The sequence below is a fragment of the Megalops cyprinoides genome, chromosome 2 (genome assembly GCF_013368585.1).
Source record: "Megalops cyprinoides isolate fMegCyp1 chromosome 2, fMegCyp1.pri, whole genome shotgun sequence".
Taxonomy (NCBI): Eukaryota; Metazoa; Chordata; class Actinopteri; order Elopiformes; family Megalopidae; genus Megalops; species Megalops cyprinoides.
The window spans coordinates 65162501-65190000 of NC_050584.1; the positions used below are offsets into that span (position 1 = coordinate 65162501).

At 53.5% G+C, this 27500-nt stretch overlaps 1 protein-coding gene across 2 annotated transcripts in view; it reads left to right on the forward strand.

Moving 5' to 3' along the window:
- Nucleotides 1-27500, forward strand: part of LOC118773507 (fibronectin type III domain-containing protein 3B-like) — a 130874-nt gene that overhangs the window by 22057 nt on the left and 81317 nt on the right. Inside the window, exons 2-3 of one of the 2 annotated variants that reach the window (XM_036522465.1) lie at nt 7449-7574; nt 9721-9796. In XM_036522465.1, the coding sequence (XP_036378358.1) occupies nt 7464-7574; nt 9721-9796 (187 nt within the window). In that variant the 5' untranslated portion in view covers nt 7449-7463. Of the gene's footprint in view, nt 1-7448; nt 7575-9720; nt 9797-27500 lie in introns of those variants that run through there. The other variant, XM_036522467.1, reaches the window with a different exon arrangement.

Below are 27500 nucleotides of genomic sequence, written 5' to 3' on the forward strand. Positions count from 1 at the left end.
GCACAGACACACGCACACACACGCACACACACACGCACACGCACACACACACACACACACACACACACACACACACGCACACACACGCACACACACTGGGGTCATGAGACCGGACTGAAAAGCTGGTTTCAGGCGGAGAGCGCTATGATGTAATGGCCGTCTGCCGTCTGCCTGCGCCTGTTAGCAGGTGGAGTTCACATCTGCGCCGTGGCTTCATTTCATTCTTTATTTGGCGTATTGAGTTACGGCTTTGTCCTTACATGGCTTGGCGGAGGGTGTGGTCGGGCCCCGCGCTCCAACGGCTACTCTGTGTCTGTGCACTCCGCCTCCTCCGCCAGACCGACGGCCGCGCTGACCGTTTACGACCAATAATGACCGCTTATGACCGTTCACGACCGCTTACAACCGCAGGGGCCGTGTACTGATTTCGTGGTCTTGTTGCCTTCGGGGTCTTCCTGTCTCATTGCACACGTAATCCTAGGGTATGAAAGGAAACTCCATGAGCACAAACAGTGAGCAGTCCTGCGCTAAGCCCTGTCCCCGCCCCTGTGGGCCAGAGAGGCCGGCGTTAACGCTCTCATCTGGCAGCGTCACGGAAACGCCGAGGGAACGCCGTGTGCTTCCTGGTTGGCGGCTGCGACTTCCTGGTTTTTCGTTCACTGTGTTCTGATTTGGTATCTGCAGAGGTGACTCGATGGAGAGGGAGAGAAATGGAGAAGAATAGAGGAGAGTGCAGCTGGAGAATCAGGACATAAGAACATATGATGACGAGAACAGGCCATTCGGCCCAACTAAGCTCGCCATTTCTTAATTTAAAGAGTGTCCAAAACTGCATCAAGTCTAGACTTGAACACAGCAAGGGTCTCTGCCTCAGCTACATGACCTGGTGACCTATTCCATGTATTGATAACTTTTTGTGTAGAATAATATTTCCTTATGTCAGTGCGGAACTTACTCTTAACTAGTTTCCATAATTAATTAATAAATAGTTGCAGCTGTCCTGATCATGCCGGTAAATGCACGTGCTCCACACCGGCCCTGCAGCTCAGAATGTCGCAGGCGAAAGTCCTCGATGTCCTCTCGACCTGCAGGGACATGCCCTGGTCCATGACGGCACAGGCCTGTGAACCTGACCCCAAACCTCCCTCTGACTGGAGTAGCCTTAAAGGCTCTCCCTCAGGTGTATAGAATGGTCTCGGCTGAATCGCACAGCTGTAAAGGTTTTTTTTTTTTTGCGCTCTGCAGATCACAGGGGATGTGGAGGTAATGTGTAATTTGGCAGTAAATCTGTGCTGCTGAGGAATGTGTCGGGGCAGACATCCTGAGACTGTGGAAGGAGTTTCTGTCTCACGACTGGTGGCTCCTGACACTGTTACCATATCTCTTATGTCCTAAACTCTGTTTCCCTTCAAAAAAATTAACGGTTTAATGCACCTGTGTCTCTACTAGCTAGCTTTTAACCTTGTCTGGCCAACTATTGAAACCTGGTCGTGCAGCACCTCTGTTATTGTGACTCCTTGTATGGCTTTTGCTTGTGTTGGACTCTGCCTCACCTGTAAGTCACTTTGGATAAAAATGTCTATCAAATGAATGTAATGTAATGTAATGTAATGACTCGCGGTTTGGGGTCTCCCGAGGCCCCAGAAAAACAGATTGAGTGTGCATCACGCAAAATGCCAGCTGAACGCTTTCTGTGTTTTCTTGGTATCTGGGTTGTGGGGGGGGGGACTATTGCTAAGTGTGCAGGATGATTTCAAATAGCGGGAAGAACACAAATGTCCTCTGGTTTTTCTGTAGCAGCCCAGTGTTGGCAGCAGTTCACCTGTGAGAGCCTGGTTTTGGCAGCAGGTCACCTGTGAGAGCCCAGTTTTGGCAGCAGTTCACCTCGGAGAGCCTGGTTTTGGCAGTAGTTCACCTGTGAGTGCCCGGTTTTGGGAGTAGTTCACCTGTGAGAGCTCGGTTTTGGCAGTAGTTCACCTGTGAGTGCCCGGTTTTGGCAGTAGTTCACCTGTGAGAGCCTGGTTTTGGCAGCAGTTTACCTCGGAGAGCCCGGTTTTGGCAGTAGTTCACCTGTGAGTGCCAGGTTTTGGCAGTAGTTCACCTGTGAGAGCCTTGTTTTGGCAGCGGTTTACCTCGGAGAGCCCGGTTTTGGCAGTAGTTCACCTGTGTGTGCCAGGTTTTGGCAGTAGTTCACCTGTGAGTGCCAGGTTTTGGCAGTAGTTCACCTGTGAGTGCCAGGTTTTGGCAGTAGTTCACCTGTGAGAGCTCAGTTTTGGCAGTAGTTCACCTGTGAGTGCCCGGTTTTGGCAGTAGTTCACCTGTGAGAGCTCGGTTTTGGCAGCAGTTTACCTGTGAGTGCCCGGTTTTTGGCAGTAGTTCACCTGTGAGTGCCCGGTTTTGGCAGTAGTTCACCTGTGAGTGCCCGGTTTTGGCAGTAGTTCACCTGTGAGAGCCCGGTTTTGGCAGCAGTTTACCTGTGAGTGCCCGGTTTTGGCAGCAGTTCACCTGTGAGTGCCCGGTTTTGGCAGTAGTTCACCTGTGAGTGCCCGGTTTTGGCAGCAGTTTACCTTGGAGAGCCCGGTTTTGGCAGTAGTTCACCTGTGAGTGCCCGGTTTTGGCAGTAGTTCACCTGTGAGAGCTCGGTATTGGTGCTGTTTGTCCATAGTAGGGTGGCATGATGACGGCAGTCTGCACATTGGTGGGCCAAGCAGAGCAGGAGATGATGCAGCAGTCTAAGAAAACTGGAGACTGTGTGGAGGATGCCGAGGAATACCACTGAAAACCATGGAATACCATGATATATCATGGAATATCATTGAATATCTCAGCAGCTCCTGGAGGGGGAAACCAAACTGAGCACGAGAAGGGGAGAGGTGACCACAGTGTAAGAAGTTGAGGAATTTACTGGTCACACTAATCATACTGATAACGCAAGCAGCAACTGGGAGTCTTCTGGGGGTGACTGTAGTCTACGGTGGTGATGATGATGAATATGGTAGTAATGATGTTGGTGATGGTGTTGTTGGTTGTGATGGTAATGATGATGGTGATGGTGATGGTGGTTGTGATGGTCTGTGGTATCAGTAGGATCTGCTGTCAGACAGTCCACAGCAGACCCCCTACTTTTTTAATTCATCAGCTAAATGGCTCTGAGAGTCTCTCCATTTCTTGTTTGCTTCCTGTTCCTTCCTGTCTGGACCATTGGTCCATCCTTCCATCCACCACTCACCACTTCCTGTGCAGTTTCCTCTCCCTCAGCCACACCTGCCGTCTTATCGGTCAGCTGATCGGCTCATTACATCAGCTCCATGGGAGAAAGGATCAGAGAGTCTGTTGCACACTAACCAATAAGGATGAGGGATGCAGTCATTACACACACACACACTCACACATCTGAACTGCCTTTGTACTGGTCTGGAAAATGGATCAGCCAGCAGATAACCACATTTAAATACAGATGACATCATTATGACTTCATCCTCTTTAACCCTGTGCTAGTGGCCTGCTTATGAATCACTTCCCACTCTTTGGGGAGTTTCAGTAGCAGTTTTTTCCTTCCTTCAGACGGGTCATTCATTAATTCGGTGGTATTATGTCATGTCCATGTTCGTGTGTGGGTAAGACAGACCTCTCTCTCTCCCTCCCTCTCTCTCTCTCTCTCTCTCTCTCTCTCCTTCCCTGTGTCAGCTATCCTTCTCCTTGCTTCCTGTCTGTGAGTGAATGGTTTCGAACGGTTGAAGTGGATATGTGTTCTCTGTGCTCCAACTCTGATGCTGAATACAGGTCCATTTGGAGAGGGAGAGGGCACTCATCCCGCCTCTGCCGCAGCCAAAGAAATCTTAAATTACGAAAAATGAGAAGCGCTTAAACAGGTCACTGTCTCTTGGCTTATTAAAAGTGACCTTGCATGAGTGCCTCAGGTTGGGTCCACTAGGTTTTTCGATGGGCTGTTACCGTGGCTTGTGTTTCAGAGTTTGGTGGTTCCTTGGTTCCAGCTCATGGTTCCAGCTCCACCTCTGCTTTGCTTCCCATCTGTCAGCCTCTCACACACATCCCTTCCAGCCCCACCTCGACCCTGACCCCGACCCGACCCCCGCCCCCACGCCGGGGCTGCTGGGAAAAGGCAGGGGTGCACGCCGTGTTTTTGGAAAGTGGCTGTCACCACCATTTCGGCTGATGGGTGATGACATCATGGGCTCTCTGACCAACCAGCTGGGTGGGTTGTGGGTGTTCGGCCTGGCTGAGTTTCCATGACTCCTCTCATGGTAAAGCATTACATTACACGATTGGCATTTAGCAGACGCTCTTATCCAGAGCGACTTACATCAGTTACAGTTTTTTACAATGTTTTCCATTTATACGGCTGGATGTTTATTGAGGCAAGAAGAGTTAAGTACCTTGTCCAAGGGTACAGCAGCTGTGCCCCCGTGGGGAATCGAAGTGGCAACATTTTGGTTACGAGTCCTGCTCCTTAACTACCTTAAAATGGAAACCTCATCGTGCGAACAGGGACTTGAACCCTGGACCCTTAGATTAAAAGACAGCTGCTCTACTGACTGAGAGGATGGCTTAGCTTTTCAGCGCAGGAGTTGGAGGTTCAGACACCAAGTGGGCCGCTGCTGCTGTGCCCTAGTTTGTGGTTGGTGCTTCACTCTAACTGTTTCAGTAGAGGTTCCAGCTGTATAAATGGATCCTGTGTAAATATCTGAGCTATGTGCGTCGGCCTGGATTAGCGCCCCCGCTAACAGACACATGAATTCCCCAGCCGCTGTGTGCTTCACGCACGGACTCTGTGCTCCTTCACTGTGCTTGGTTCCTTTTCCGGAGATTAGGCAATATCTCTGTTTATGAGTTTGTGAAATAAATGGAGGGGGGGGGGGGGAAGCCCACTGGAAAAAGTGTTTCCTTGAATCGCTGAGCTCATGGCTGTGTCCGTCAGCTCTCTGACACGGTATTTGCCGTCCCGCTCAGGATGGATGGCTCCTGAGGGGGTCGCCGCGGTCGGGCCCGGGTGACCACTTCCTTGCGAATCGTCACGTCAGGCGGTTGAAACGCTTCCTCTGAGAGTCATTTCATGCGTGGATTGCCATGTGGTTGCAAACCTCGGTTAATGAAGAATTTTTTTTTTTTTTTTTTTCTTCGAAACAACTCCCAAAATGTCAGAAGCGGGCAAGTCCTGGGCAAGTCCTCTTCCGCCGGTCCTTCAGGAAATCCTCCTCAACCACAGAAGAGTGCAGGCTGCCAGGTCAGGCCACTGTGAGTCAGGGGTCTCTCTGTTCTTTGGCTTGTTATGCTCATCTCTCTGGCCTGTGAAAGAGCTGTGAGTCTTGTAGCCTGATGCTTTGACCTTTAGTGCTGTCATTCAGTGTGGAGGAGAGGAAAGGGGTGGTGTGGTGTGAGTGAGTGACAGTGTGTGTGTGAGTGTGTGCGCGTGTGTGCGTGTGCGTGTGTGTGTGTGTGTGCGTGTGTGTGTGTGTATTGCTTGGTAAGGGATGGCAGGGAGGCAGCTGCTGCTCTGGGGACAGTTACAGGGCGGTGATGTCATCGGCTCCCGGGCACGGGCGTTGGTGGCGTGTGACGCCCTGCGGAGCTCTGAGCCCGGGAGAGGCCTCAGCTGCAGCGCTGGTGGCGGCGTGCGGCTCGTACCCGCGGGCGACGCGGCGGCACAAACCAGCAGGACAGCAGCCGCACGCACAGGCTCCGGTGCAGCTAACGCGCGTCCCCGCCCGCTTCTTTCCCCGTGCGATTCGCTGACAGCTGGACCTGCTGAACCCTGTTTGCGGAGGGCGAAAGTAACGCTTGCGCTTAACCGTGAGTCAGAGCTGAGAACACGTCTTGATTGAATCCAGGCCGCTCTGTGAAGCTGAAGGGTTTCTTCTGGTCCGAGTGTACAGAGTGCTACACTGCCGGCCAGAGCAGCGCCGCCAAAGGGAGTCGTGTGCATGACATCATCAGACTGTAATGCTGCCAGGGCCACACATGATTCATACCAAGCGGCTGCCTCTTGGTGCGGTGAAGGAGCTGGGTTTGTGATCAGACTGTGGCTGGTTTTTATTGGTGGAGGCAGTGCTGACTTTGGGGCCTTCAGTTCCTAACGTAGCCTGACGTAGATCTGGGCTGTTTGACTGAGTGCTGTGAAATGCTGCCCCTTTCACGTTGAGTGGGATTACTGGAGGTGCGTTTCTGTCTCTGTAGGCTGTGTTGCTGCTCCCAGCCAAGTCTGGCTTTATTTGCGTCTGTCAGTTTAAACAGCCAGGCGGTGGCCACTGGATCTCCCTCTCTCTCTCTCCCCCTCTCTCACTCTCTCCCCCTCTCCCTCTCTCTCCCTCCCTCTCCATCTCTCTCTCTCTCTCTTTCCCCCTTTCCTGTCTCTTCTCAGAGGCTTCAGCTAATCCTCAGGGACTCAGTCAGCATGGCAGGAGTTATCCAGTGTTGCCAAAGCATTTAAAGCATGAGCGTATAAGATGGCCTCTCCTTCCATCTCTGCCCCTTCACTCCCTTTCTCCCTGTCTCTCTCTCTCTGCCTCTCTCCCTGTCTCTCTCTCTGCCTTTTCCCTGTCTCTCTCTCTCTGCCTCTCTCTCTGTCTCTCTCTGCCTTTTTCCCTGTCTCTCTCTCTCTCTCTCTGCCTTTCTCTCTCTCTCTCTCTCTCACTCTCTCTCTCTGCCTTTCTCCCTATCTCTCTCTCTCACTGCCTTTTTCCCTGTCTCTCTCTCTCTCTCACTGCCTTTCTCCCTGTCTCCCTGTCTCTCTCTCTGGGTGGTAGGGTTGCTCATCCCGGTGTGCTGTCCTTGCTTGCCATTCCTCTCTCGGATTAGGATCCGGTTTGCCGGTCACACGCTGATAACTCAGTCTAGCTGCTGAATGAATTTTAAGGAGAGCTGATGATGCATCATTGAGAGCGCGGCACTGATGCTTTTTCCCCCTCCTTTTTTTCTCCTTAATTTCTTCCCTCTCTCCCTTGTGTAAAATCTCCACATGATAGGTGTCTGGCAGCTTTCAGTCTCTGGGCAATGACAGCCACCCCAGATCGATCAATAAGGGAGGATTTTAATAAAGGAGCCACTGCGTTTTTATCTCTGACAGGCCATGCAAAGCAGGGTTAGTCATTGTCTCTATTAATACATGTATTGTTGTTCATCCAGTGTTCCAGTAAAGGCCTCATATTCTGATGTCATTTAAATACGTAATGTATGTGTGTGCTTGTGCATAATGACCCCTCTCTCTCTCTGTCTCTCTCTCTCTGCTTTACAAAGGAGGTCCAGTTGGTGTGTAAGTGTGTAACAGTGCCAGTGTACCTCTCTCTTTCTCTTTGTGAGAGATTCCTGTGTGGATGTGCTCATGTATGTGCAACTAAATGTCTCTCTGTCTCTCTCTCTCTCTGTTAGATACCTCTATGGATGTGCTAGCATGTGTGTAACTGATTCTATTCTCTCTCTCTCCCTCTCAGGAAAGGGCTCCATGAATGTACGTCACAATGATGATGACAGACCAGAGTCTGGATCTGCCGCCGCCTTTACTGAGCGGCGAGCTTGCCATGATGCCTCACATGATCAACGGTGACGGAGCGCAGCAGGTGAGGCCCGGGACGCCCCTCCCAGAGCATCATGGGAGTTGGGGTGGGGGTGGGCGTGTGTGTGGGGGTGGATGTGGCACTCTGTAGAGCTCCTCGGCTAGCCTCTGTGGTCAGTGACAGGTTCCTCACCAAGGCAGCAGTGTAGCATAGTGGTAGGGAGCAGGGCTTGTAAAGGTTGCTGATTCGATTCCCCACTGGGGCACTGCTGCTGTACTCTTGGGTAAGGTATTTAACCCAGAGTTGCCTCAGTAAATATCCAGCCGTATAAATGGGTAACATGCAAAAACTGTAACCTGTTTAAGTTGCTCTGAATAAGAGTATCTGCTGAATGCTGATAATGTAATCTAATGTAATGTGAAGACTGACTGGGAATGTGTTTATGTGGGGTTTGTCCCCATCCACGCCGCGGTGGGTGAGGCTGCAGAAGGGCCAGCTGGGTCATGTGATCGCTCTGTCCCTCAAAGCCTCACCGTCCTGTCACTGCCATCAGCTCCGAGGTCCTGCACGAGTCGGAGGCCAGTGAATGAGGCCAGGGAAACAGTTCAGGGTGTTAAGATGAGATGGGTCACGGGGTCGGAACCCCCTGGTTCGATAGGGAACAGGAAGAGTTTCACCCACATCCCTGGCGACTATTTCCATGGTAACTGCCTCCGGGCAGTTCCACCAGTGGGAAAAGTAAGGCCTGGCTCACAGCTGGTTACTTTCTAGTTTTCTCTGGTTTTAAAGTTATCATCATTATTTGAATTTCTGTGTACTGTCTCCCATTTCATGGCTGTTTTCCACACTTGCATAACATTTCACACAGGAAGAAGGCGCAGAGATGGGGCTGAGCTTATATGTTCACACTGTAAAGGCTTTGGAGGCTCTGGGTAACTCCTGTCATGCTAAATCAAGCCGCTTTCATTCCTCTGAGGCCTTTGAGCTCTACACATCTATGCCCCCCCGCACCAGAGAGGAAACGGGAGCGGGGAAAATCTAAATCAAAGTTGCACTTAACTGTGAGTCAGAGTTTTTTAAAAATTCTAGCCCATGGTTAACAGTACATGATGTAACTCCAGTAATGGTGCCCAGCGCGCCGCCTGGGAGAGCCCAGGGATTGGTGAGAAGGCCGTGCTCCGCGCCCAGTGCTCAGTGCTCAGTGCTCAGTGCTCTGTGCTCAGTGCTCTGTGCTCTGTGCTCTGTGCTCTGTGCTCTGTGCTCAGTGCTCAGTGCTCAGTGCTCAGTGCTCAGTGCTCAGTGCTCAGTGCTCAGTGCTCAGTGCTCTGTGCTCTGTGCTCTGTGCTCTGTGCTCACGGCTGCAGAGCACAGCAGTGCGTCCATTTGAGATGAAGACTCATTTTAACATGACCTGCCACTGTGTCGTGTGTGTATGCTCCGGGCATACGGTGTCATACACCTGTCTGAAAGGTGAGAATCACGTGGCCTTTTAACTTGGGGGTTCCTTATTCTCATTCCCTGATTTTCCCACTGGGCTGCAGAAGAACGCCTTGGGGTTCCCAGTTTCTTTGCTGATGGGTTGGTGCCTGTGCAGGACATCCAGACTGGCCAGGCTGAAAGAGCCTCTTTTTTCTGTTGACATGGAGCTGGGTGATTTCCACCGTTTCTTTCAACTTGATTACCGATAAACCAGAGCTGATTTGTGATCAGCACTCTCTCTTGATACTGTAATGCCCTTGAACCCGAGGCGGAGACCTCCTGCAGGGCGCTCCTGTGTCCGAGGCTGGCGTCGTGATGCTGATTCTAAGTTTGCCTTCTCTCCCATCGTGTCACCCCCCGACCGAGATCAGGGTGCCATGAAACTCTCTGGAGAGTGTGTGGCGGATGAGTCTCACGGCAGTCATGAGTTCACAAGTTTTCAAATTCCGCTTGTTGCCATTGGAGACATCAGGGCTGCCTGTCCGCTTTGGGCACCTGTGAGGTGCAGTGGTTACTGGTACGGAACCTAGATTTAACACCACAAGGCTGTGGGTTCAAATCCTGTGTGGAGCAGAGCGTGCCGGTTCCAGGGCTGCCTCAGTGAATATCTGGCTCTGCAAATGGAAAATGTGCGAATGGAAATGTAGGAGTGAAAGGCATGATGGGTAATGATACGCCGCAGCTGGGACTCGCCTGACCGACCCCTGACTGACCCCTCTCCTCCTTGCAGGTCATCCTGGTGCAGGTGAACCCGGGGGAAACCTTCACGATACGGGCCGAGGATGGGTCCCTGCAGTGCATCCAAGGTACGTCACGCGCGTCTCTCTGCCAGGTCCACGGGCAGACATCATCACCGCCGTCCTGCCGATGGCAGCCATTGACTGGTCCAGGTGTACTTGTTGTCCCTGGTTGCATGTTTCTGCTTTAAGGAAGATTCAGCTTGATTGGTTAAACCCTAAATAGGAGCAGGCTGTCTTAAGTCTGTGAGTCAGTAAGTTTGCAAGGGAAATGGCGCCTTGTGATTGGCTGAAGGGGAGGGGAAGGGGCGAGGTGGAGTGGTGCATGCGCTCCTCTGAATTCAGAGGTACTGCTAGCCAAAGTCACCGTGAAAGTTTAGGGCTTGCTTTGTCTTCCGTGTAATTAAATTCAGCCAGTAATGATGGCAGGGAGATTGCTTCAGGAGGCAGGGGTGCTCGTGTGCCGAGCATTGTGGGAATCCGGCAGTTGGTTTTGTACCTTTCCACCACCCCCCCCCACCCCCCCCCCCCCTCGGGGAAGCTGCAGTGACTCGCAGTGACTCTGTGGGTGTGGCTCGGCTCACGACTTGCCAGATTATCCGGAGTTTGCTCTCCGCCTCAGTGTTATATTTGTATATCAGTGCATATTTGCTTTCAGAGAGAACGGAGGGAGGCACCGATACTACGTCGGCACTCCTCGCCAGATTGAAATGTTTACCTTTCTGCGTCGGGATTCTTTCAGCTGTGTGGATTTCTGACCAAACACCACCACCACCCCCTCCTTTTTTTAAATTTTTTTTTTAAGTTTTGCCACTCAAGAGAAACTTTAATGTCTGTTGTTTTGATAGCGCGGTTCATGCTAATGTCACGGGGGGGGGAGAGAGAAGCAGAATTGGCTGAAAAAAATGTGGAGAATGAGCAGCATTCTGCGCTGGGGGGAGCGGCGGGAATTCATTTTTCCCGTCCTCGGTCACGGCAATGGGGAATTCGTTCCTCGGGTTTGTGTTGGTTTTGCGTGTTTAACGGTCGTTCAAAAATAGACTCAGTGCTGAGGCAGCAGTTTGCAGGGAGGGAGGAGGAGGTGGTGGCGGTGGGGGTGGGGGGGGGGGGGGGGGGGGGCAGGGATTGTGTTTGTGTGACCAGCCTTTGACGTCAGAGTCTCCAGCATAAATCGTGGTGTGGTGTGGTCACCAGATAAGAGACGCTGAGTGCTCAGGGAAGTGCAGTACCATAAACCAGCAGCCCACATCCTGGTGCAGACTCCCTGCGCCCTCGGAGGGGAGGAGCGGGAGGCTGTCGGCAGAATCGTGCGTTTGGGAAACGCAGCGTAATCACCAAAAGTGCACACCTGTGTGCGCGGGTGGAGCGAGCGTACCCGCAACCTGCTGGGTGTCTTCTGGCGTTCTCAGGACCTGCGTTCTGAGAAAGCGTAGTGGAGAGGGGGAATGGAGGGGGGGAATGGAGAGGGGGAATGGAGAGGGGGAATGGAGAGGGGGAATGGAGAGGGGGAATGGAGGGGGGGAATGGAGGGGGGAAATGGAGAGGGGGAATGGAGGGGGGGAATGGAGAGGGGGGAATGGAGAGGGGGGAATGGAGTGGGGGAATGGAGAGGGGGAATGGAGAGGGGAATGGAGGGGGGGAATGGAGGGGGGGAATGGAGAGGGGGGAATGGAGTGGGGGAATGGAGTGGGGGAATGGAGGGGGGGAATGGAGAGGGGGAATGGAGAGGGGAATGGAGGGGGGGAATGGAGAGGGGGAATGGAGAGGGGGGAATGGAGTGGGGGAATGGAGAGGGGGAATGGAGAGGGGAATGGAGGGGGGGAATAGAGTGGGGGAATGGAGAGGGGAATGGAGGGGGGGAATGGAGAGGGGGGAATGGAGTGGGGGAATGGAGAGGGGAATGGAGAGGGGGAATGGAGGGGGGAAGGGACCTGCAGAGACACGCCCCCACGCTGAGGTGTGGCTCCTCAGCAGAGTGTGCGGGTAAATCCCCCGGGACGTGCTGACACACTGCTCGGCGCCCAGCTTCTGCCGGAGTGCCTGGTGGTGTGTGTGGCTGTGTTTCTGCTGAGCATGCAGTCTGACACACTATGACACACAACGATTCTGGTGAAAAGAATCGTTTCCCTTTTTTTTTGGGGGTGGGGGAGGGTGGGGGGCGGGGGTAGTTGCATGGGTGGGACTGAAATTTCTGGCTTTCTGTGAGAAAGGAATGAGTTTATGAAATAGTGACTTTCATAATTAGAGCTCGCTCAGATTTCTGCCCTGTCATCCTTCAACGGTTACTGAAGTGACCTTTACACACAATCACACATGCACACACACAAAATCTCACACACATACACACAGTCACAAGTGTATACTCACAGCATTTTTTTTTCTTTTTTCAGTTTTCACAGAAAAGGTTTGGCGTTTTAATTGCTGTGTAGGCTGCTGCAGGTGCCTGCAGAGACGCTGCTTTTAAGAGAGAGGGCCTCTTTGTCATTAAGCGAGCCTCAGGCCAGCGCCCTGAGTTTAAGCGCTCACACAGAGTCAGTGCTGTTTAGCCTGCGGACGGTACGGTTAGCTGAACGCCGCCAGCTTCTGTGTGGGGCGGCCGTGCAGACCTTTCCCCCAGAAAGGGCGCCGTTTCTGGATGCCGACTGTTTTTCTCGCCTGTTTTTACACTCCTCACCTGAGACCAAAAGAAAGGAAGGAAGGAAGGGAGAGAAGGAGGGGAGGGGAAAGGAGAGAAGGAGGGGAGAGGAGAGAAGGAGGGGAGAGGAGAGAAGGAGGGGAGGGGAGGGGAGAGGAGAGAAAGAGGGGAGTGGAGGGGAGGGGAGGGGAGAGAAGGGGGGAGGCAAAGAGAGGAGAGAGAAGGAGGAGGGGAGGGGAGGGGAGGGGAGGGGAGAGGAGAGAAGGAGGGGAGGGGAGGGGAGAGGAGAGAAGGAGGGGAGTGGAGGGGAGGGGAGGGGAGAGGAGAGGAGAGGAGAGAAGGAGGGGAGGGGAGGGGAGGGGAGAGAAGGGGGGAGGCAAAGAGAGGGGAGAGAAGGAGGAGGGGAGGGGAGGGGAAGAAAAAAAAATGACAGCAGATGGAGTTCTGTGCTCTTCCTGGGATTTCTGAGAATGGGGACAAAAAAATCTCCTGCCAGTCTTCCACCTCTCAGGACTCAGGTCTTTTTCTGGCACCTGTGAGAATCTGGTCCTCTCACCACCCCCAGTCGCTCAGGGTCCCCAGTCCCCCCTCCCCGGTCAGGTGTGTGCTTAAAGGCACAGCTCCGCATGGCGCTGGGGTTTGAGCAGGCCGGTACTGGGAGGGATTCTTCTGCTCTGAGGAACGCCGGCTCCTTTCCCACACTTTCGGTCGGAAGGGCCGCAGAATCCTGGGAAGCAAATGTTTGCAGGACAGGCAGCACCTGATGACAGACGGCCAGAGGAAGAGCTTTTTCTCACCAGCCCCCCCCCCCCCCCCCCCGGAGCTCTTTACACACCCCTGCGTTGTTTGTTTTGGAGGTGGGCGTACAGAGATGCTGAGAAGATCCTGGAGCAAAGCAGACTCTCCCTGCTGCTCTCAGGTGCGTCCAACTGCGCAAATGTTTGCGAACGTTGCCCAACGGATCCAGGCTTTTTTGCCCACCCCACCTCTCCCCCCTTTGGCTATGTGTGTTTGCCCTGAGCATTTGCTAATGCAAACCATATTTTTGGTCTGCACAATGCACACTCATTTGGGTAACTGTTCTTTTTGGAGGGGTGTGTGTGTGTGTGTAGCAGTTAGCGCAGTATGTTTAGCTTGCGTGCTGCGTAAGCTGCCGACGGCCTCAGCGTCACACGCTGAGTTGAGTGCGCGCTGTGTCTCTGCTTATGCGCCGACTCCCAGCGTGTCTGTCCCGACGCCCCCCGGTGGCTGCCCGCCCCGCCGTGTTCTCGCGTTCACGCTCTCCATGTGTAATTTTGCGGTTTTTCCCGCTCATTCTGGGAAGCGGAGCGGAGTCGTGGCTGATTACACGTTGGGCCGGGGCGGGCGCCCTGCGCGTTCTGCCGAAGGCTCCCTCGGATTCCGCGCGGGGCGGGGCCACATGTCGCACGGCCTCTGTGCCCAGCCCCGCAGATCCCGCGTGTTTCATCGGCTCTTTCAGCGCATGCTCAGACTCCCCGCTTCTCGGAAACTCCTGCAGCCTGATTCTACCAGGAAGCGGGAAACGGCGGTACAGCCCTCTTCTCCTCTGTCAGAAGGAGAGTTACGGTGGGGGTCAGAGACAGGGAGGCCCACGGTGCTATTCACGGCGATGCGCGTGGCTGTAACCTGGACGCAAAGCTGTTTTTCTAAAACATACGTATGTCTGCATGTGAGAGTATGAGTGTTTATTGCAACGCATACTATTGGTATGCACGTGCATTTTAACCCTGTGTGTTACACTACATTACATTACATCACATCACATCAAATCACATTATTGACATTTAGCAGATGCTCTTATCCAGAGCAGCTTATAGAGGTTACAGTTTTATCCATTTATACAGCTGGATATTTACTGAGACGATTCTGGGTTAGGTGCTAGGGCAGCAGCAGCAGTGGGAAGCGATCTTGCAGCCTTCTGGTTACGAGCCCTGCTCCTTACCACTACGCTACACCACCGCCGCTGTTAGCGCCGCCCCTGCTGACATCATATTAACGATGCAAATGCCCGCGGCAGCGAGCGAGTGTTACACAACCTGGCCCCGCTGCGTCAGAGATTTACGGCTGTTTAAATACCGCGTCGCTCACTTTCCTCCAGTGTTTCCGCGTTGCCGCTTCCTGGACTGGGCGCCGGGGGCCACTGGGGGGCAGCGGGGCTCGGTGGGGTGGCAGTGTGGCATAGTGGTTCAGGAGCAGGGCTCGTAACCAAAAGGTTGCTGGTTCGATTCTCCACGGGGGCACAGCTGCTGTACTCTTGGGCAAGGTACTTGACATACAACTGCCCTAGTAAATATCCAGCTGTAAAAAAGATTAGCATGTGAAAAAAACTATAACGTATGTAAGTCACTCTGGGTAAGAGCATCAGCTAAATTTTTACACTGCTTGTACCTACAGTAAAACATACAATAGAAAAGATGGGCTAATCAGATGAAAAGGGGAAATATCTGTTGATATTACAGACCCTGCTAACTGCATCTGGGACACATTTCACATTTAACCGTATGTAAGAGAAATGTGTCAGTTTTTCCACACTAACACTGAAAGCAGGAGTATGTGATGGAGGCTTCCAGGGAAGATTGGAAACCTTTACAGACCTCAGTCGCTAAATCTTCTGCAGGACTCGGTGTGCTCCTGCTTTGGCCCTGGGTATCAGCATGGTTACGAGGAGGATGGGGGAGATCCCTCGCTATGGAAACTGGCGCCGTAGCGATGCAGACGTCAAGGGCTTATTGGAAGCTTGAGTGACACTCAGGGAGGACACCGAACACTGGCTTTCTGGGATGTCTCTGGTCTCTGAGGGAACTTGGGCTCATTCAGGATGTGTGTGTCTGTGTGTTTCATCCATGTGTGTATTTGTGTGTGTGCGTTTGTGTGTGCATGTGTGCATATGTGGCTTGTGTCAGGCCTTTAATGTAAACATGGCGGGGAGCTCGGAGGAGGGTGTGAACAGGGCAGTGAGGTGGTGGGTGTTCAGTAGGATGTGCTGGAAGTGTCAGGCTGTTCATCACCTCAGCATGGCGGCAGCACGCTCAGGTGGCACACCCACTCCCGCCCCTCCCTCCCCTCCCGGCAGCGTTTGGGCCTGGCATTCGGCAGTCTCTGAGCCTGACCTGCCCTGTCTGTCCCCGGGTGGGGGTGGAGTTTGAGGACAGAGGGAGCCAGGGCCTGGCGGCCGCCTGCGTTCGAACCCTTCTCCTGCCGCTGCGCTCCGGCCCGACGGAGCCAAATGAAACGTTTCCTCCTCGTCCCGCCGCCCCGAGTGGGGGTCAGGGAGTTCGTCTGGCCCAGGGCGCCGTGGCGACCGCGGGCTGGCGGCAGGGGTTTGCTCCAGATGTTCCCGCTGCCGCAGAGGAGCGGACCGAGCTGCTGCCTGCCTGCCAGCGGAGCGGCCCACAGCCGCCTGTACCAGCGCTCGAGAACGGAACCATGCTGTGACCAGAAGGTTGCAGGTTCTGTTCCCAGTTGGGCTGGTACTGTTGTACCGTTGGACAAAGGTACTTCTCCAGAATTGCTCCAGTCGATACCTGCCCACATAAACGGAGAACTTGGGTGTGGGTTGTGTAAGCTTCTCTTGAGGGCAACCAGCAGCAGTGGCTGAAAGCCGTTTATGTGGGACAGTTTCCCTTTGAAAGGCAGTCCATTCTGCAGAGTCCTGTTGTGAATGTTCAGCAGCAGTGGCACAGTTGAGGGCAGAGTTCTGTCCCGGGGTACGTGTGTGTGTGTGTGTGTGTGTGTGTGTGTGTGTGCGTACGTGCGTGTGAGAGAGCTGTGGACAGCAGGGTCAGGGTCACCTGGCCTGGGAGCTGCTGGAATGTTGGCCTGCTGATGATGGGGGAGACCTTGGAGTGCGGTGATTGGCTGGGAGTTTGTGGCACTGTGACCTCATAGTGGGGTGGGGTTTTGCTGCCAGGCAACAGATAATGAACCTGTCCTTGGGTGTTGAAGAGGCAACATGCACCTATGCAGGAAAACATGCACACACACACACACGCACACATGCACACACACAGAACTAGATGAGCAGCTGTGGCGTTTTACCACATTGTTTAAAATGGTTTTCCCCCCTGTCTCAAAGCTGTAACATCTGTGGAGAGGAGCTTGTGCTGTTTTACTGAGATCAGCTTGGTAATCCTGAGAACCCTGCATGACCTGGGGAGTAAGCAGGTCTTCCCTCCCTCCCTCTCTCTTCCAGCCCTGTGTCTCTCCAGCGCTCCCTCCCTCCCTCCCTCCAGACGGCAGGAGAAAGGCTTCTTGCTGACGTGGTTGTTTCTGAACGCTGCCCCTGGTCTCACCGCCTCCAGGCCTCCCTAGCAGCCTGTGGCCAATCATTACTCACAGAAGTCACTTCATCAGCCCTCAGATATTCACCCACCCAGGAGCTGAAACTGCACTGTCCCCTCGCTGAAAAACCCTGACGGAGCTCGTCACATTAACACGCGCGTATACACACAGAGAAACGCGCACGCGCACACACGCACGCACGCACGCACGCACGCACGCACGCACGCACGCACGCACGCACGCACGCACGCACACACACAGAAAGACTGACATGCGCGCGCACACACACACACACACACACACACACACAGAAAGACTGACATGCGCGCACACACACACACACACACACACACACAAAGACTGACATGCGCATGCACACACACACACACACACACAAACACAAATCCTGACATTCTCTCTCTCTCTCTCTCTCTCTCACACACACACACTCACACACACACACACACAGAAAGACTGACATGCGCGCACACACACACAAACACAAATCCTGACATTCCCTCTCTCTCTCTCTCTCTCTCTCTCTCTCTCTCACACACACACACTCACACACACACACACACACACACACACACACACAGAAACACAGACCCTGACATTCTCACTTCTCACACACAGAAACACTGACATACACACACACAGGCATACTTGCACCTGCGCACACACACACAAACACACACACAGAAACGGGGAAACACAGACCCTGACTGTGCACACACATGTACACATGCACAGTCAAACTCAAACATAGGCTGAGACAGACACGCACATGCATACACACCTACACACGCGCACACACACACAAACCACAGGCAGAGGGACGCCATGTTTATTCTGGGATGGAATGACGTGTTCGTGCTCAGTCCTCTCTCTCTCAGGTCAGTTCCTCTCTGCTGTGCGTGTCTCTCAGCGTGACCAGGTACTCCCTTCCTCATAAAGCAGCTGAATGCACCTGAGAGGAAATCTCAAGGAACTGACAGTAAAGCCAATCGCTACTTCTTCTAAGTAATGCTTGTCTCATTTGATTACTTTAGACTTGGGGTTTTTTGTGCTTTAGGCAATGCCAAGTTATTTGTTTATTTTAGTCTTGGTAGTTTTATGCACCAGTTCAGATGCCATGTGATTAGAGAGTCTGTCAGTCAGTAGTATGCATAAATGGTACCCACTGTCTTTCTGCTTGGCAATGAGTGTATAAAGAGGTGGATTGTGGGTAATGGCACCGTGACTGGTGCCCCATCTCGAGCGTGTGCTTGTACATGGAAGTCACCTCACACCAGAGAAGTGTTGGCGTGCCCCCCAGGTCCGGGCTCAGCTAACTTCCCTTCACCTACCTCTCTGATCCCGCCGACTGTTCGCGTGAGTTTAAAGATAAACAGCACGGCTTTCTGGCCTGCCGTTCCGAGGCGTCTGTTCCTGGGAACTCTCTGGGTTCCCTTACAGAATGGAGCGATTCTATTTGATTAATTTTTTTGGGGGTTTTCTTTGGGAAGCGGGGCCTGTTGGCTCTGAGCAGCACCCACCTGAGGGACCCGCAGTGTGTGTGAGGAGCAGATGTGTGGAACCCTCCCAGACGCGCGTGAAATCGCCTTTATGGGGAAAAGCTTGCGTTTCCTGGGGTACTATGCGTGCACGGTGGCCTGTTGTTTTTGGCTTTTCGGGTTTCGGTTGGGGGGAAAGACGCAGATAACGCATAGCAGATGAAACGTGTCCAGGACACGAGCTGGAGGCCCGCAGCAGAATGGCTTTCAAGCGTGCAGAGACGAGGAGAGAGAGAGACCGTGCAAGTGATATATGTTCAAATTGTGTTTTTCAGGTTAGGAAAAGAGCAGGAAGACATTTCTTCCTCTTAAAGCATCTTTTCTCATCAGAAATGCTATTCTGAACCTGGAAATAAATATATGTGACGCTGGAAATAAATCTATTGCTTGAACCCAGCTAAGGGGAGCGGTCTGCACCTGGAGTGAGCACTTTAGCTGGCTGCACCACCCGGGAACTGACCAAACTAGACCAAAATGAGTCATTAACATACACCAAGAAAGTAGGAATGATTTTTGCAATTTCCATGTGCACTCCAGCAGATTAAATTCCTGACATTACTATTTAGCAGATGCTCTCATCCAGAATGACCTACATAGGTTGCAGTGTTACTCATACATGTTGTCCATTTATACAGCTGGATATTTGCTGAGGCAATTGTGGGTTGAGTACCTTGCTCAAGGGTACAGCAGCAATACCCCAGTAGGGAATTGAGCCAGCAACCTTTTGGTTACAAGCCCTGTTCCTTTCCACTATGCTGCACTGCCGCCAGAAAAAGTAGATAGGTAGTAGATAGTAATAGAGAACAATGCCATGACATGGGATTGCTTTAAACTTCAGCAGAGTGCTTTTTGCAGACAGAGCCCTTTAGCTCTAGGGTTGAACTCCCAGCGCCTGAATGCTGACTGCCCTTGGAGCTGCAGTGAGGAAGCTGCCAGCAGGGTGGCGCTGTGGAGCCTGGATTATTCCAGGGGAGTGTCAGGAGTGTGTAGGCTGTTACAGACGAGAAGTCATTATGGTTTATGCTGACTGGGGGCTGATTGGATGTTCACTGGCTGCCGGCTGGGCGCTGATTGGGCACTAGCTGGTCATTTGCTGGGTGCTGGCTAGATGTTGGTTAGAAGTTAGATGTTGTTGGCTGGTTGCTGACTGGTTGATGGCTGAGTGACAGGTGGTTGCTGGTTGGATGCTGGTTTGTCATTAGCTGGGTGTTGGTTGGATGTTGGTTGAGCATTAGCTGATGGTTGGCTGAGTGCTGGTAGGTTGCTGGCTGAATGCTGGCTGGATGTTGGCTGGTCACTGGCTGATTTTTGGCTAGTAGCGGGCTGGTCACTGCCTGGAAGTTGGTTGATTGCTGGCTGATTGCTGGCTTGTCTCTGGCTGGTTGCTGGCTGATTTCTGGCTTGTCTCTGGCTGGTTGCTGGCTGATTGCTGGCTTGTCTCTGGCTGGTTGCTTTGCCGGCTAGTTGCTTGGCTGGGTGCCTGTTTTTGCGGCAGCCTTGTGACACACCCTGCTGAATCTGGCCCTTGCCTGCTGCTGCGTCACGCTTCCTCTTCACAAGGGTGCGGCGGGTAGGTGGAGGGTGTGTGAGCTCACAGGGGTGGCCTGACAGGAGCGGGGTGTGCAGACACATGTCCTAAAATTGGGGTTCTTTCTTCCCCTCCACTCTTCACAACCTCTCTCATTCAGCCATATCTGTGAGACTGAAAAGCCCACATTCACAGCCATCTGGACTCAGGGTGCCCAGCCAACAAAATAGCTCTAATTACCTTGTGAAGTTCAGAGTTCTGTCATAGCCGAAACCAGAGAGAGGAAGAGAGAACTAATCACAAGCTCGGTGGTAAAGACTGAGGAACTCAGGCTGCCTGTCAACAATGGCAGGGTTGTTTGTGTGGTATTGTGATGTGGCATTATGAAGTCATCATATGGGGGGGGTGTCTTTTTTTTGTTTTGGGGTGGTGCAGGGATCATATGAGAGATCTTTACTTTTGATTGCTTTTTGTTTTTTTTTTTTCCACAGTGTGACCAAAACAGAAATCGTGCCAGGACCAGGTCACAAAAGTTTCAGTTCTAAGTTCCGCTCTTTTCATTATCTCTGTTTAACCCTGTGGACGGTTGCGGTCAACAGTGGCACGGAAAGATCTCCTGCTGTTGGGCCCTTCACACTTCCGTTCTGTGACCGTTTCATTGCACACCATGTAGGGAGGAGCTGGGCCTTCGGAGCAGTGGCATTCAGGAATTGCTTCACAGGAAAAGCAATCAAAAGCAGAAAAACAGAGCGCATGAGAAGGGACGCGCACTAGCTACAAGCTAGGGGAGAAATTTTCCCAGCATCCCCTGCAGACAGTTGTTAAAATCCTGCTGCATACAGCCCTCCAAAAATTCATCACTTTCTTTCATGCTGACAATGAGCATTGTATATAAGTTATTCCCTGGTGTCACTGATGATGGAAGGAAGACTAACATGATGGGCCAGCCAATCCAGCCAGTGAAACTGAGTATTTAAAAGATGTTAACAGAATGTTTAGTGAGGAAGCAGTGATCCTCGCTCGCTCCACTGCATGTGATGAGGGACCCTTATTTACTTCATTTTGTAATCACTTATAATATTTGTAATCATTTGCATGTAGTGCTGTTTAACATTGCCTTGAAAATCTCAGATTAGTAACACACGAGTCGTAGTGATTTGCACCGCCTGGTCAGTTTTTGGTTTCTCTCCACCTGCTAAAGTCCAGACAGGTGTTAATGTTTAAAGGTAATGATTTGGCAGCTTCCTTTTTTGCATCAGTTTAATGACATGTAAGTCAACAGTAAGGGCACTTTTTTCATGCCATTGACGTTAATGTGATCGTCTTTTTTGGCACATGCCGGAGAAACGGGTGAGAGGGCTGGTACACGCTCTCATGCGTTGCTGATCCCCGGGGTTTGGGAGCTGCGGGGTAGCTCCTCAGCGGAACCCCCCCCCCCCCCCCGGGCCGGGGGACTCGCCCTTTGGAAGCGACGAGAGAGGGAATGAGCTCACCTCTCTCAGACTGGTGTAGAACAAACACAGCTGGGTGACTCAGCCGTGGCTGGCCTGTTCACCAGCGCTCTGCGGGCCTTCTGCTACTGACAGCGGAGAAGCGCTTTCTGCCTGGCGGGGGGGGGGTCAGAGCTTTCACAGACACGACGCAGAGGTTTTCTGTCTGAACCACCTTGGCCTTGATTGTGCTGTTGCTGAGAAGTGTGCCTAACCCCCCCCCCCCCCCCCCACCTCAAACCTGCCCTTCCCCTGCAACCCCCCTCCCACACACACACACACACACACACACACACACACACACACACACACACACACACACACACACACACACACACATACACTCAGCACCCCATACCCAGTCCAAACAGAAACGTATTCTGTGTAAAGTGCACCGTGAGGCACCAGCTTAGGTCCTGTGAGGGTCTGATGGAGTCACTGGCTGTCCCCCCCCCCCCCCCCCCCCCCCACCCACAGCCTGATTTCAACAAAAGGAACAACTCCTGTTGCAGGTGGTTGCGGGTTCGACGCCCTGGCTAGGGCAAAGCGTCAGTAAATGTGCAGCTGTACAGGTGGACGGTGTGCTGAGGACAGCCCGTGTAGTGCTGACTAAGCCTGCAGATGGCTAGAACGCCTGCTTCCTGTCCCAGCAGCTGGAATCCCCCCCCCCCCCCTCCCATGTTTAAAGGGACCGAGCGGCCCTGCGCTGAGGTGGAGCTTTCACTCTGCGTGTTCTGGGGTGACCCAGTTCCGGAAGGGATCAGGTTTCTCCCCCGTTCCGCCCACCTGTCACGCCCTGGCCCGCTCGCCCCGGCCCGCTCGCCCCGGCGCTGCCAGCCTCTCTCCCGCCGTCAGCGCTCCTGGCTGCCCCGGCACGCCAGCTCCTCCTCCTCGCATCGCTGTGGCGTCCCGCTGGCTGTGTCGCGCGGTGGGGAGGGTTTCGTGGCCCTGTCTGCTGTGCGGTAGGGCCGGGGGTCAGAGTTTGGTGGGGGGTTGGAGAGAAGGTTGGATAGAGGGCCACGTTGCTATAGCTGCAGTTGTTCTTGTGTTTGTTGGGATTGGTGTTGACTTTGGTGGAGCTGGAGACACAAGAACACTCTCCCCTTCTTCTCTTTCTCATTCTCTCTCTCTCTCTCTCTCTGTATGTCCTCTTCCCCCTGTCTGCCTCTCCTCCTTTCTCCTCTCGTCTCCTTCTTCCTCCTCCCCCCTGGTTCTCCTTCCTGTCTCCCCTCTCCCCCTTCTCCCCTCCGCATGGAAACCCCCTCAGACTCTCAGATTTAGCTCATGCCTTTCCCATGAGTCACTGTGCTGCAGAACAGCTTTTCTGTCTGCATCACACAGCAGCAGAAAGTCAGAACAAGGGTGGGAGGGTAACCCTGTGGAACAGTGCAGTGTTGTGTCCCGCCCCCGCCACTGCAGGGGGGTTGGGGGGGTCGTCTATCTCACAGTGCCCGACGGGGGAAGACCTGACTTTCTTTTTTTCTTTTTCCCTTCAGAACTTTCACGGTGAAGGTTCCGTCATGCAGGCGCGCAGGATTCTATACGATGATGCAGTGGAACATTCCCTGTAAAACATTATGCGCTCCCTCCCCTTTTTACCCTCTCACTGAGCAATTATTTTCCAGTCTTCAGCACCGCGAGAGAGAGAGAGAGGGAAGAGGGGAGGAATGGAGAGAAAAATTGACAAAAGAGAGGGGTAATGGAAAAGGGAGGGGGGTGAATGGAGAGAATGCGGGGAGTGGAGGGCTAGAACACTGGAGAAAGAGGATGTGAGGGACAGGGACAGATGGAGAGAGAGATGGACTGAGAGAGAGAGAGAGAGAGAGAGAGAGAGAGAGAGAGAGAGAGAGAGAGAGAGAGAGACTTTTAAGCCTCCTTTATTTAAAACAATAAACCGCAAAACTCAACAAACAAACATCATTGTTCATTATCATCAATTTGAGAAAAACAGAGACAGAGAAAGAGGGAGGGATAGACTACTGGGAAGGGAGAGAGAGGGAGAGGGCGAGGGAGAGAGAGAGAGAGATGGAGAGAGAGAGAGAGAGAGAGGAGAGAGAGAGATGGAGAGAGAGAGAGAGGAGAGAGAGATGGAGAGAGAGAGGGAGAGAGAGAGGGAGAGAGGAGAGAGAGAGAGGAGAGAGAGAGATGGAGAGAGAGAGAGAGAGAGAGAGGGAGAGAGAGAGAGAGAGTGAGAGAGAGAGGGGGAGAGAGAGGGGGAGAGAGAGTGGGAGAGAGAGAGAGAGAGAGGGAGAGAGGGGGAGAGAGAGAGAGAGAGGGAGAGAGGGAGGGAGAGGGGGCCACCTGCCTGCTGCAGGACTCGGGTGTGCTCTGTAGGTGACCCTGCAGCCAGACTCGGGGCAGCTCTGTGCTGACGCCCTCAGAGCCCGTTCGAACGCACTCGTTCCCCCCCACAGACCGGGATGAGTCACCCGGCCCCGCCGACCTGAGCCCAGACTAAACACAGGTCTCAGAACAGCGTGCTCTCGCCAGCAGCGGCTCGTGATGCAACTGCAGAACGCTGACCCCGCTCTGCCCGGGACGAGCGCCCACACCAAATGCAGCAGAGTCACGAGGAAAGCTGAGACGAAAGCTCTCTGAGCCACCACACCCACCCCCCCTGGGGGTCACCCGTTTCTCTCAGAAACCCGCACAGTCAGGACTCTCCTGTCCAGGTGGCGGAGTGTGGCTTTTTCCCCTCACTGTCCCCAGATCAGTGAGACCCAGCTCTCCCTGAACCCCGCAGTGCAGCGTAACACCTGCATAATGTCCCCTCAGCAGCCTCAGTTTGAGGACATTACAGTAGGGAGCATTCATTGGCATCAGTGTAGTGTAGCGGTTATGGAGCAGGGCTCATAACCAAAGGGTTGCTGGTTCGATTCCCCACAGGGGCACTGCTGCTGTGCCCTTGACCTACTTAACTCAGAAGTGCCTTAGTAAATGCCCAGCTGTGTAAGTGAATAACATGTAATAACTGTAACTGATGTAAGTAGATAAGAGCGTCTGCTAAATGACAGTAATGTAGTATAATGTAAACCGTGTTCAGCTGTGCTGTCATTAGGTCAGTGCCCCAACCCCCCCCCCCCCCCCGAGCTTACCAATGTCCGTAACCTGCCCCCCTCCCCCCGCCCCGCTGGATGGGGGCGCAGAGAATCCCTCAGCGCCGGATTTAATGACCTCATCGGGCGCATTTTGAAGCAGTGCTCACATTCCTCAGGATCGTAAACGGTAGCTTGACTCATTCGGGGGTTCTTAAAATAGCTGCCTCCTCGGAAAGTTTTATTGTATGCGCGACCGGAGAGCAAGGCGCTTAGCCCCCCCCCCCCCCCCCCCCCCCATCAACCCCCCCACCCCCGGAGGCAGATCAGCGCCCGGGCCTCGTCCCTGATTGGGGCTGCTGCGTGGGTCCTCAACCGTGGGGCAACTGACTGTCCCCTCCTGACAGGGTCACTCCTCTCAGCCACGATCCCTGTCCTGTACTGGTCTTGCAGTGGTGGAATGAACTCCCCACAGGGGTCAGGACAAGAGGAATCACAGGCCACTGAAGACCCATCTCGTCAGACTGCGTCTCCGTTCCACCTCAGTGCCCACCTCCTAATATCTGCCACCTGTATTACGTGTTGTGTATTTTATTTGTAGTATGTGGATACTGTGATCTAGTGAATACTTGACTTTCCTTAGTTTTCTAGATTCAAGTTAGCTGAAGTTAACTTGTGGTAGCTCTGGGATGGTGTTGTGCTCACACTCAGTGGTCGGGGAGTGTTGTTAGCCTGGTCTGATACTGTAGCTCATTCAGCTTGAATGGATGCACTTCTGTACTCTCATGCTGGAAGTCGCTCTGGATAAGAGCATCTGTGAAATGAATGTAATGTAATGTAATGTTAGGCTGTTCGCTGAGTGACGTGATCCTTCGCTGGTACCCGGCGGCGGCGTTCAGTCACTCAGCTGTGTGGAATCGCCTGTCAGTGCTTCATTCGGCGGGTAACGTGATCGTGTCAGATCGCGAGGTTGGTTTCCAGGCCCTGGGAACAACGGCGGCATTGACGGCGGCGATACGCTCTGAGATGCGACGCGCTGCTCTCCTGTCCCGCTCCACTCTCTCCGTGTGGAATGTGAATTAACCCATTGTCAGTGTGGTTAGCGTGAAAGCGCTTAGTCAGCGCCGTGTTGGGCGGGAGCAGGCGCGACGCCCGGAAGCCTGGCGCGTCACCAGGGCTGCGGTCTGCCTTCAGGGCGGGGCAAGGCCGCTCTCTCTCACTCCCTCTTGGGGTACATCACTGCTTAGGCTCCAGGGCCACCGCCCCCCCCCCCCGCCCTCCCCCGCCTGTAAGGAAAGACTAGCGGGGTTGAAGGTCAGGAGATCAGATGTTGTCCTCCCAGTTCCCAGCCTGCCTCTCAGTCATGGGGAATTTCCCTCCAACTAACTGGAGACCGCCCACAGAGATATTCTGCTCTACCCTGGTCCTGGAGGGCCGCAGTGCCTGCAGGGCTACTCTACCCTGGTCCTGGAGGGTCGCAGTGCCTGCAGGGCTGCTCAAGTCTGTACCAGGAAGAACATCATCAAATGAAATCTGTTTTGACTGAAGCAATTAAGCTTCCAACCCTATGTCTGAGACTGTGTTTTTAACCCCTTTTCCCCTGCAGAATCGCCAGTTGTATATTAAGCTTGGCTCTCCTCAGCACTATGCACTCTCACACAGGAGCAACAGGTGTATTACTACAAGTCCCACAGTGCACCACAACAAAGCAAGTGTCGACTGGAGGATAGGCTCATCTTCACTGACCGCATCTGAGCAACTTGCAGGCGCCTCATCAGCCACTAGGGGGTGCCAGAGCAACAGGGTGAGGGGACTCTGGCTGACGAATCCCACCCTACGCCCAGCAGAAAAAAGCCAGTTGTGTTCCTGTCTCCTGGTTATCGTTGGCCAATGACACGACCCGGCCTCGAACCCACATCGGGGCTGTAGGCCCGTAGTGTGTGTGTCAGCTGCCTGAGCCACTTGCGAATCCCCCTAGTCAGCAGATGAGAGGGAGCTGGAAAACCTCAGGCTGGCCCTGCTGGTGCGGACAGACAGGAGCGCGGCGGCCGCACGGCGGAGATTAGGAGCCGAGGAGGAGGCTCTTGCAGTCTCTCTCATGGAATGGTACCTAGGCAACGGCAACAATAACAACAGCAGCAGCCCCTTTGAAACGCCGACGCTCTCCTGAACCACCTCCTGGCTCTCAGTAGCATCTGCCCTTCCGCTCCTCATTTCAGCTGTTTTCCGTCAGAAACGCCCCCCACCCCCCACCCCCCACCCTCCAACTCGAGCCGGAGACCCGCGCTTCTCCGAAGCTGCGGGCCAGAGAGCGGCGTGGCGGTTCGGGCTGTGAAGGTGCTGGCTCGGCCTGTGGTGACCACCGCGTCCCTGCTGCTCCGTCTCTTCTGGGTTGGCAAGGCTCCTCTTCATGGGTGTTTGCATGAAAGCCGCGGAACTGTTCACAGATGGTCCGGTTCTCCCTTTAGCTCAGTGGGATTGGAGGATGAAATCGCTGGTGAAGAGATGCTTAAGGGTGTGTTCTGAAGCAGTGGAGAAAGAATGTTTGTATAGCTGTATAGTGTGTGTGTGTGTGTGTGTGCGTGTGTGCGTGTGTGTGTGTGTGTGTGTGTGTGTGTGTTTCTTTGTCTGTCTGCGTTGCTGTTGTCTGATAAACTCCCTGACTTGGTGGGTTTTTGGTATGTTTGAAGAAGCCCCCCACCCCCTACCACCACACCCCCCTCCGCTGGTCCTCTACATCTCCATTTCTCTCACCCTCTCCCTCTCTCTCTTTCCCCACTGTCTTCTCACTGTTTCTGTGCTCCCTGCAGGCGGTTTGTGGACACCACTGCATAGCTGGGTGTGTGGGGCGGCAGTGTAGCACAGCGGTAAGGAGCAGGGCTTGTAACCGAAATGTTGCTGGTTCGATTTCCCTGCAGCTGTGCCCTTGGGCAAAGTGTCTAACCCACAGTTACCTCAGTAAATATCCAGCTGTATAAATGGATAAAATTTTAAGTCGCTACATAAGTTGTTCTGGACAATAGCGTCTGCTAAACGACAATAACAATGCAATAACGTAGTAATGTGTGTGAGTCTGGCGGGCGTTGCACGCGGAGATGGGGCCATTGTTGCATTTCTGTCTCTGTGGGCTGGGAGGACTCTGCGGGCTGCAGTCTGACCGATGCAGCCGGAGCTGTGTGCAGATGCAGCTGTCCCTTGCCTGATCTCCAAACGGCCAGCGTCACTGA